The sequence below is a fragment of the Gracilinanus agilis genome, unplaced genomic scaffold (genome assembly GCF_016433145.1).
Source record: "Gracilinanus agilis isolate LMUSP501 unplaced genomic scaffold, AgileGrace unplaced_scaffold2413, whole genome shotgun sequence".
Classification (NCBI taxonomy): domain Eukaryota; kingdom Metazoa; phylum Chordata; class Mammalia; order Didelphimorphia; family Didelphidae; genus Gracilinanus; species Gracilinanus agilis.
Genome location: NW_025355947.1, coordinates 4,197 through 14,803, shown reverse-complemented (window position 1 = coordinate 14,803; position 10,607 = coordinate 4,197). Strand labels below are relative to the sequence as shown.

Sequence of the window (10,607 nt, the reverse complement as noted above, 5' to 3'; positions counted from 1 at the left end):
GCCCAGTGTGCCGAAGCCCATAGTGGCCTTCGACCCCTCTGGGGCGCCCAGGCCGTCTGACCAGCTCAGCTGCCCACCTCCGACTGCTCGACTGGACCACCTTGGAGTCTCTCATCACAGGGTCTCCACGTGACGTCACAGTCAGCCCGCGTCTTCTCAGACCGTTTCTGGGCAGCAAGGCAGCTGCCGCTATCCCATCATGCCCTGCGGGCCATTTCCCCCGCCGTTCTCCCCAGCTCTGCCTCCACCACCATGGCCAAGGCCGCCTTGAGTCAAACGGCCCTTGTTTCCATCCTTTTCCAAGGGAAACACTTGCGGTGGCGGCCCATTCCCATGACTCTCTTTCTCAGACCAATGTGTAACAACAGTCCATTCTACCTGGCACAAGCCTCGATTTACCTCTCAGTAACTTCCCTGCCACGGCTCCAGCTCTGCCCGTGGGGACAATCATTTGCTAACACTTTCTGGACTTTGAAAAGCACTATTCAGCCACATGCGCTCCCCGTTCCCCATTCTCTCCTCACAAGGGTCTCCATCCTCAAGGCAGCCTCCTTGCCTGTGGCCTCAGCACCCCTGGGGCCTCACTTGGTCTCTTCCTAAGGACTGCCTTTCATCTTTGGCATGGGGGAAGGGGATGGCACTTCTAACAGCAAAACAAAGACAAAGAACAGGCCTGGCTCCAGCTCACATAGCTTGCCACCCCCTGGAACAGAGGCCCCAGACCTTCCCAATGGTCGTCTTCCTGGGCCAAATGGCCCAAAGGAGTTGGGGGTAGACTCGGTCCCTTTCTAGTAAAGCAAGTGTGATGGATCTGCCTCGGCCAGTGGCACTGATTAAGGAAGGCTGCCCGTTTCTGCCCCTCAGTCCGTTACATCTAATGGCCTGAGTTCTGAAAGGAAGTTTGGGCCTCCTAAAATCCCTAAAGGTCCAAAGCTGGGGTTGGGGGGGGGGACAGTGGGCCTGAGCCGTCTTGGCTTTCTCCTGTCATTAAGTGCCCTGGGATGGGAGGAGGGCACTTCAGTGGTCCCATGAGCCATGACATAGAACCATCCACCATCCGAGAGGAGCAAAGCAGAATCGCAGGAGCCCAAAGGAAAGCCGGATATCTCCGTCCATCCCAAATGTGCTAACATACTGCTTGGGCCCAGTCTGTGGTAGAGCCTGCCACGCTCCCGCGGGGCCGATCAGCCACCAGCAAACACACTGTGTACCCTGACCCAGACATCGAGATGCTATTGGAAAACAAAAGACCAACAGCAGCACTCACGGGAGATGACACTTCGCACACTACCTGGGTGCCTTTCGGCATGTCACTCGGCTTCTTTGGGCCTCAGTCTCCCCATCTATAAAATCAAGCAGAGATCTTTCAGGCCCTGTCTCCCCGTGTACTCGGTCCCGATGGCTAGCCTGAGGGTGGGGAGGAAGGGACAAGTCGGGAAGCCAGAACAAGGGCATTCTGGGGACAGAAAACAGTCTAAGCCAAGACCAAGAGGAAGAGGATGTAGGACGTAGACGGGGAATGACAGATGGGTAACTGCTCGCTCGGGGAGCCAGACGAGACCTGGTTTTCTAGCCGTGGCCAATCAGGGAGTGTGCCAGCTCCACCCAACACACAGAGCACCCTTTGCACTTTTTGAGGTAGTGAGTAGAGAGATGGGGGATGCCAGTGGGCCATGGCAGGTGCTAGGATGGCCTTGGGCCCCCCCCCCCGGACATCTGCAGGGGCCCTGGGCAGCCTAGAGGGATCCCTCACCTGATCATGGGGTGGGGGTGCTGAGCTTCCTTTGTCAAAGGCAGGCAGGCAGGCAGGCCAGAAAATAGCCGTGACAACAGTTGTACACCCCACTCAGATGGGGGCGTCGGCAGCTCTCCAAGGAAAGCTCCTTTTGCCTACAGCTTCCTGACTGGCCAAAGGCCTCAAAGCCCCCTGCAGGTTTGAGAGGTGAGATGCTCCTAGGGCTCCGCCCAAGGTGCTGCTCAGCCAGGGCCCTGTTGGGCCATACAGCATGCTCTAACACGTCCTGGGGAAGGAAGAGAACTGGCTCTGGGGTCAAAGGACCAGGGCCCAGCACCTGGCTGACTCAGTTCCTTTTCTGAACTTGGGCCCCAGAGGCATGGGAGGTCAGGGTGCCTTTTGGACCCTTGGGTTCCCTCACCTGTAGATGGGCAGGCTAGAAGCTCCCTCCTGCTTCAGGGCTCCAGTGGAGGGAGAACCCAAAGCACCTCAAAAGCCCCCTGTGCCAAATGAAGGGAAGGGGTGATGGGTTCGACTGGTGGCTAGAGAGGAGGGCTTAGACCAAGAGGACTCCTGGGGGCGGGGGCGGAGAATGTGCAGTCCAGATTTATTCATAGGCAAACGAATAGAAAGGATGGCTGGCATGCAGAGGAGGCCTGGATCTTCCCCATCCCTCATGTCTCCCCTAAGAGTGAATACGCCATACAGGTAAAGGTCATGTTAGCCTGTTGGGTCAGCACCCAGCTCCCACACAGGCTGGAAGCCTTCTAGGGGCCCCGGGGTGGAGGGCCGAGGCGGGCCTGGAGGTGGGGAGGAGATATTGCCAAAGAAAAAGACAAAGCTGGCGGCAGTGACTGAAACATGGGGGGTGGGCCAAACTGCAGGGCCTGTCTTCCTCTGGCAGTGGTAAGCTGTAGTGATCCCTAACCTTTGGCTCAGGTAGCAGAGGGTCTCAAGGTCATAGATCCTGGTGGCACACCCTTGGGTGGCTTCGGGGCCCCAGATCAAGGAGCTAGGGCTCTGTTCTTCCATCCTCTGGTGTCAGGCATCTCTGTCCCCAAGGGTCGCCTCCCCCAGGGGAAGGCAGTAAGCTCTTTCTCACTGGGCCAGACCAGGAGAAGGCCCACCTCGAGCTGGCCCCCCCCTTTCTCCTGGAGTCGAGGCTTCCAGGAACCAGGGCTCAAATGCTCTGGGGATCCTTTCTAGACCATTTGTTGCCTTGAGGACCCTCAAAAGTAGTGAAGAAATATCTGAGTGGGGGGCTGGGAGCAGGGCAAGGGGCCTCTACCCCGGGCCCTCCAACTCTATCTTTGTTTTAAGAGGCCTCTTGCAGAAGGAAGCGGATTCTCTGGCCTGGTCGGGGAGGGGGGCCATTGCTCACTAGGCCAACTAGATAAGGTACACGGGGCTGTGCCCCACCAACCACCAAGTGCCCGTCCTTTGCTCGGCCTCCCCTTTAGATCACAGAGGTCCTGTACCACGACGCCCCCATTCAGTCTGCCTCCCGGCTAAGGAACAACGAGAGGGACGCGGCGATCAGGACCATACTCCCACCCCCCTCCCCAGCTACCGCCTAGGCGAAAAAGGGAAATCCAGTTCTGCAGCCTTTGAGATCTTCCCAAGTCTTCCACCCCGTCCCAGGGCCCGGCCTCAGGAAGGCCAGCTGTCGCAAGCACATTAGTGGGTCCAGAGTCAGCTTCAGAGGGAAAGCTGGCCCCTAAAACTCCCCAGATTGGGGCCCCTGGCTTCTTACACGGCCAACCGGAACGCCCCAAAGTAACTGGAGGTGCCGTCAGTGTCGTCCACAGCAAGGGAAGAGACAGATACCAGGAGCTCATCTCCAGCTTCCAGCTCAAAGAGGCCCCCCTGATAGATGGTGTGGAGGCCATACTCAGCCTCTGGGGCCCAGCACTTGGTGGCCACCCCTTTAAGGAGCAGGATGGGCTGGCGGTAGGCAGTCTGCCTGCTAATGCACTGCACCAGCTGCTGGCTCATGGCTTGGGCCCCTTCACCCTCCTCAGCTGGGTAGCGGAAGTAGACCTGAGAGTAGACATAGTACTTGCCCCCTTGACTGATTCTCAGCACACCTGCCTTGAAGGTGACGTTCCGCAGGTGGGAGAGCAGGCCTCCAGACTCCCAGTTGTACAGGGGGTAACGGCAGGACTGGGGCAGCTCCCCAAGGTGCTTAAGGTTGCCTGGGGGGGAGAAGAACAGCATTCACTTCAACTGGGCAAGCAATTATTCAGCGCCTCCTAGATGAGGACTAGCGTGGTAAGGAGAGAGCCCAGAAGCAGGAAAGGTTCGAATGGAGGGTTAGATCCCCCCTCCGGGCTCACTCGCCTCGGCTGCGGCCACCTCATCTAATCTGCCCGGCAGAGGAACCGTCAGCACGACGTACCTGCCAAGTGGGCATCCAGCCTCTAGGGAGGGGAGCACTGCCCATCGCACCCGAACTTAGCCTGAAGCGGCCTAGATCGCCATCTTTGCGACACTCCCCACCACCCCTTGCTTCTGCCCTCTGGGAGGGACCAAAAGGAACATGTCAAAGGTCTTCTCCAATATTCATATTCCAGAAACCTTCTCCGCCGGCAGTGCCTTTAGCTGCTGCTCAGAGTTCGGGGGAAATACGGGGCTCGGACTCCAGGGGAGACGTCCGCCTTGCCAGGAGGCAGGATGCGAGGCCCTGGGGGACAGGGAGCAAGCCTGGCCTTCTCTTTCTCACTCTTCCTTCGACTGCCTGGGGTCTTCCTAACCGAGGACTGCCCTGCCCAGAGCTTCGGGCTGAGTGGGTGAGATCTCCGGCTCGCAAGTCTCGCCAGGCTTCAAATCAAACTCACCAAGCGCCCCCTTCGGACTTGCATCTCCCTCTACTTTGCCCTCCACCTTTGCAGCCAGCTAGCCAAACTGCTCTGTCACCCTCAGCAGCAGCTCGCCCATCTCCTATCTCTCCCTTTCCATTTCTCCCATCTGCCTCTTACTTCCGGGCCAAGCTTTGAGGCATGCAGGGCTGGAAGGGTCCTTAGGGGCCAGCTGGTCCAAGCCCCGCATCTTGCAGGGGAAGCACTGGAGTACCTGAAAGGGAGGAGGTGGCTCCCCAGGCAGAACTGGCATATGAACCCAGGTATCCAGAGACCTTTGATCTAGCCACTTCCAAAGCAGCCTAATTTCCCCAAGACATTCCTTTGATTCAATTCAATGAATATTTATTAAATGCCTACTACGTGCCAGGAGATGCCAAGCTCTTTCCTGTGGCCACTCCACTCCACTCGTGGTTGTGTCCATGGATCCCAACGAGCTGCTGCATAAATTCATGAGTGTCTGGCCCCAGGCTGCCCTCACCGGGTTTCTCAGCCATTATTTTCCTACCTGCCCCCTCCTCTTGCCCCAGATGGTCCCCTCGAAGCTCTCTCCCACTTCTAAATGCACTCCCACCTCTAGGTCTTTGCTTATGCCATTCTGTGTCTGGAGTGCTCCTGGACGCCCAGCCAAATTTGGTTCCCGCCACTTACTAGCTTCGTGACACCTTGGGCAACTTGCTTGGCCTCTCTGAGTCTGTTTCCTGAATCGGTCCAATTCCAGATTTTACATGCCAAGATTCTTAGAAGGCTGAACAGGCCTCGAGGCCCCTTGGGCACTGTCTGCTCTTTACATGTGGGCAGCCTTCCATCCCAGCTTGAGCACCCAATAGGAGCTCTGCGAAGGCCCCTCGGATAATCACGGCTTCCAGGGGTCTCACTCGCCCATTTTTCATTCAGCTTCTCTGACTGGGCACTTGGCACACACTACATGGCATCGCAGCTCCTAGGGTGTCCGTCATCAGGGCAGATGGGAACCTTAGAGCACCCTAATACTAGGACACAGAGCCGAGAGCTAGAAGAGGCCTCAGACACTACCTAATCTCCTTGGGTTTTGTTACAGAAGAGATAACTGAGGCCCAGGCAGACAAGGGGAAATGTCTCACTCCTGGGACCCTGTTTGTACCTCTGTCTCCTCCACTGACTGGGTGCCAAGGGAATATCCATTGCCTGAGGCCCTCATACCTTTGGACCGAAGCACTGGGAAAGAGAGAGAGAGGGCCTCTTGTGCCCCCAGGGAGTGTGTGCAGTGGGGTGCTCTTGGCTGGTACGCTAGCCGCCTATGTTCTTTCTACAAGTAAAAAGTGGAGGCTTGCTGCTAGGGCCCTTTCTTCTGGGGACCGGGCAGAGCAGAGGCTCAGGGGGCAAGGCTGGCTGGCGAGCCTCTAGGCCTGCACTCACCCACACTGGCTGAGCCGTAGGGGATGAGGGTGATGTGGGCCGAGGGCTGGGCTCCGAGGGAGAATGGGGGCGTCATCGGTGGCTGCCCCTCCATGCTGGCAGAGTTACTGGTCAAACCTGCAGAAAAAGTGAGTGACAAAGAGCTGGAGATAAAAGAGCGGAGGCTATTTATGACATGCCCCCTCACCCCTCCAGGCCCAGAGAATGGCCTCCCCCACCCCAACTCCCTTTTTCAGGTTGGGCAGGAGGAGATCTGAAGGGCCAAAGCTCAAAGGGGAGGGGGGGAGGGAGAGAACTTCCCGGTCCGTCTCCTCAGGTGAGATGACCCAGAGACCTTGAGCCAAAGTCCCAGGTGAAGAGGCAGCCCCTCCCCTTCCTTGTTCCTACTCAGAATTCCTGGCGTGTGTTTGCCTGGCAGTCCTGCAGCAAGCCTGGGAGCTGGGGAGCTATCTCTATGCATTCATGATAAGGTCTGTTTTCCAGATGACCTTAAGTGACTTGCCCAGAGTTATCCAGCTCCCCTTGACTCCCAGTCCTCGGGGCCCACCGCCTTTAAGGGCACCACTAGGGAGAAGGTCAGTGAAAGGCCTCAAGGGAACGGCACGAGGAAACGGCACGCCTCGCCATTTCTCCCCACAAACTGCCTCTCCTGTGTCCTTTCCCCTCTCGCTGCCATCCTGAAGCGGGGCCTCATCACCTCTCCCCTGGGCTCCTGAAATGGCCCCCTTCCTCCCCTCCTTGACAAACCCCAGTGGCAGTCCAATAGAAAGTGCTCTTTGGCATTGGAATCTCCGAGCTCCCTTTCCAAAGCCTCACTGCAGGGCCCCCACCCGGATCGCTGCTCTGTGGACACCGGCCGTCTCTGGAGGAGCTCCGGCCTCCACCCCCCCCATGGCCCTCGCCCATTGCCATCTCCTTTAAGACAGTTCAAACAGCAGCTTCTAGAGGAATCCTCTCTTGCTCTCTTGCTCTCCTGCCCTCCCTCACTCCCTTGCACTCGTTCGTCTGCAGAGATCCTGAATAAAATGTGTCGGGTATTAGCATGGCAGCTCCCTAGGAGGAGCGACCGTTTCACACTGGTGGTCCTGGAGTTGGGAAGACTGGAATTCGAATCCAGCCTCAGCCACTCCCTAGCTAAGTAACCTTGGGCAAGTCCCGTAACAGCTGCCTGCCTCAGTTTCCTTATCTGTCAAATGGGGATAAGAACGGGACCCACCTCCCCCGCGTTGTGTTGAGGCTCAAACGAGCTCCCAAGCTCCAAGTTCTCTAGAAACACTAGCTGGCGCTCTGAGGATCTCTCTAAGGGGGCTGGCGCTGAAGCCTCAGAGAATCTGCTCACCTTTCTGGAAACTCCTGCGCAGAAGGTTTTCAGTCACCTGGGGGGAAAGGGAGCAGGCGTGAGAGGGGCCTGAGCGGAGCTCTCCAAAGGCAGGCAGGCAGGCAGGCAACACACAGACCATGTGCCAACCGCCATCCTCCCATCCTTGGCCGCCTCCACAGCGGGAGGGGACTCCCATCTATACGAAGCAACACCTGCAGAAGGTGGGCCTTGAGCTGAGTCCTGAAGGCGGCCAGGGATGATGCCAAGAGGCTGAAGGAAGGAGGGACTACAGTGAGTACAAAGGCATGGGTTGGAGGCCAAGTGTCCCCAGTGTGAGGAGGCCAATTTGGCTGCATGGAGAGTAACGTGGAAGAAGACTAGAAAGTATAGATGAGAGTCCCCGCCCGCTTCGGAGGCGGTCAAGGATGGGAGGGCGGCGGTTGGCACATGGTCTATGTGTTGACTGACAGAGGGTCGGAAAGGGAGGTGGCTTCTCCCCCAGGCCACTCACCGAGCCCACGTAGGACTTGATGCTGCTCATGAGCTTGAGGCAGGTCTGGTTGTTTATCAGTTCCTCCAGTTTGGGGTTCTCCTGCAGGCTGCTGATGAGCTGGAGACATTTCAGCTCCTCTGGAATTCCCTGGCTCTGGATCTTTAACTGAAGACAGACATACACACCGCAAGTCTACTGAGGAGTCTGACACGCCTTTGACGCACCTCTGCGTGACCCTGGGCAACCTGCTTTAACACTCCGGAACCTCACTTCACTAATCTGAAAAATGGGTCTAGGAATGGCTGCCGTTGCCAAGGGGAGATGTAGGAGAGTCCAAGAACCACTCTCACAACTTGACCTGACCTCTGAGCTGGGAGGAAAACAGGGTTTGCAGAAAGTCTGAGGGAAGAGCCTGCAGAAAGAGCCTGTTCAGGGAATCAAACTGCCTGGGCCTCCACAAAGGCCACAGCCTTCCTCCTGGACTTCGGGCTTCTCGGCAGGTCTGGGCCAAGGCAGACCAGTGAAAAAGATCAATTTGGTCACTTCTGTCAGCAGCACCCAGCCACCCAATCTGGCCCCCATACCTGGACTGCTCCCTGGGACCCGTGTTCTTTCCCACCTAGCAAAACCTCTTAGTGTCCAGCTCTGTACTGGCCCACGTGGCATCCTGCCTTGGCCTCACTGTCCTTCCACCCCTCCACCCCCCAATCCCATTCACGTGGCACTGCGGTTCTTCAAACATGGTCCGGAGATCCCGGCGAGTCTCTGAGACCATTTCAAAGACTGGACTAAGACCTTTCATTTCTAATACAGTCAATATACGCCAGAGAATCAAAAGCCCTTCAATCTGAAGAGCGTAAAGGGGTCCCGAGACCACAGTTGGAGAACTGAGGAGGTTGAGTGTTCTGTCGGGTGGGCCTCCTTCGGAGCATCCTGGCCCGATGAACTGAGCCCTACTGCACGATGCTCTCTGGCCAGCGTCCTCGGCTCTCATCCTGGTGCTTCTGCCTCTCTGCTCCCTGGCCCCCTCTCTTCTTTTCCTCTTCTGTCTCCACTCCAGCCACGTCTCTCTCTCTCTCTCTCTCCCCCGCCCCTCTGGCCATGGCCCACCTTCTGCACAATCCCCATCTGCTCCCTGGGCCAGAGACACCGCTGGTGTGGAGGTATCGTGATTGTCCTCAAGTCAGTGCCAGCCCGTCCAGTGGAAGGTCCAATTTACAGCACAGCAAAGGCCAAAGCGTCAGGCCCTGACCCAGATACCCAAAGCAAACCTGTATCCAATAAAGCAGCAAGGTGAGAGCACCGAGCCATAGGGAAGAGAGCAGGAAAACCATAGGCAGCAGAGACAAGAGCCAGACGGGACCAAGATGCCGATGGCGGTGCTGGTGGCGGCTGCTCAAGTCTACCCGCTCACAACATGTCTGGGTGGCGGTGGTTGACGAGGTCAGCCAACTGCCCTGGAGACCGGAGCAGCCCCCAGAGGAATGAAAAAGGGCCTAGTAGGGATGCCAATGTCCCTGAAAGCCAACCCTGCCTACTCACACCATTCTAAGAGGCTATTTAAGACAGCTGGAAAGATCCAATCCTCTGGAGACACGTGCGGTAGCCCAGGGAAATATACAAGCAACATGGGGGAAACAGGAAGAGCCTAGAGAGCAACGGAAGGTAAGAAAAGGGAGACAACCTCAGAAGTACCAGCTCGGGACTTGAGCCTGAGCTGGCTCAGGAGTAGGTCCTCCTTAGCCCGAGTCCTACAGCCCCTGAGAAAGCAAAAACATCGTTTACTGGCTGATTTATTTGAAGAGTATGTTTGGGGGCAGTGAGGTGTAATGGCAAGAGGACGGGACTACGGAGTCGGGATCTGAATTCCAATCCTCCTTCTAACCTTGGAAGCTGTGTCTGGGCCCTGTTCTTGGAGCCTCAACTTCCTTATCTGTAAGATAGTTCATTGGTATCTCACAAGGTCATTGTGAAGCTCAAAAAGATCAGTTCAAACCCCAGAGTGAGAGTGAGCTAGCAATGCCAGGGGCGTGTGTGTGAGCCCTTCTGTGGCCCTCTATTCCTCATGCCCTCCCTGGGCCATCTCCTTCTCTCCCACAGCTTCAAGGCTCACCTCCTTGTAGGGGAAACCCAAGTTTGGCCTGTGTCTCACACTCCAGCTACCAACTATGCCTTTCCAGTGGCATCTCCTACTTGGGTGGTGGCCGGGTGGGTGAGTGCCTGCCCGCCTGGCAACGATGAGAAGGAAAGTGACGAGCACAGCAGGGGAAAGGAAGGAACGAAGAGATCACTAAAAGGAAGCAAACTTCTGAGGAACTGGAAATCGAAGAACAGTCCCAGAGAGCCGGTGAAGCAGGGCAAGGGCAGGCTCCAGGGCAGGCTAGAATGCCGCGGGCAGTGCCACACTCTGGCATCACTTCGGGCCGATGGTGCTTAAGTGTTTTTCCTTGTTTTCAAGGAAAGAGGATTCACTTCCAAGGTGGTGCCAGGAAAAGCACAAGAGAGCACTGAAACTTATCTTCCAACCCCTAGGATGGCCCGACCAAGGATTCTGGCAACGCCCGAAAGCCTGCCTGGACCCCTTCGCTCGCTTGGAAGCCTAGCGAGGGGCCGCTCCATGGCCAGAGAGCCTCCGGAGGAGGCAGGGGCAGTGTGTCCCTTGGGACCAAGACCACGTCCTCGATGCCAGTTCCAGGAACTGGCTCCTTCCTCCGGCTTCTCTGCTGCACGTCTCTGTGTGGGTCAGTGAGTCAGTGGGACTTTGGAACCATCTGGAGCTTAGCAGAGATTTTCCAGCGAAGC

The 10,607-nt window shown here is 57.0% G+C and overlaps 1 protein-coding gene across 1 annotated transcript; it reads right to left on the bottom strand.

The window, feature by feature from the left end:
- Positions 1-3,342: 3,342 nt before the first annotated feature.
- Positions 3,343-9,262, bottom strand: LOC123254531 (tumor necrosis factor ligand superfamily member 10-like; the record flags this gene model as incomplete). The annotated part of the gene is made up of 6 exons (XM_044683529.1): positions 3,343-3,930; positions 5,992-6,108; positions 7,331-7,367; positions 7,824-7,970; positions 8,524-8,652; positions 9,164-9,262. Coding segments are annotated over 6 exons (975 nt in total), but the record flags the coding sequence as incomplete, so codon positions are not given.
- Between the last annotated feature and the right edge of the window lie 1,345 nt (positions 9,263-10,607).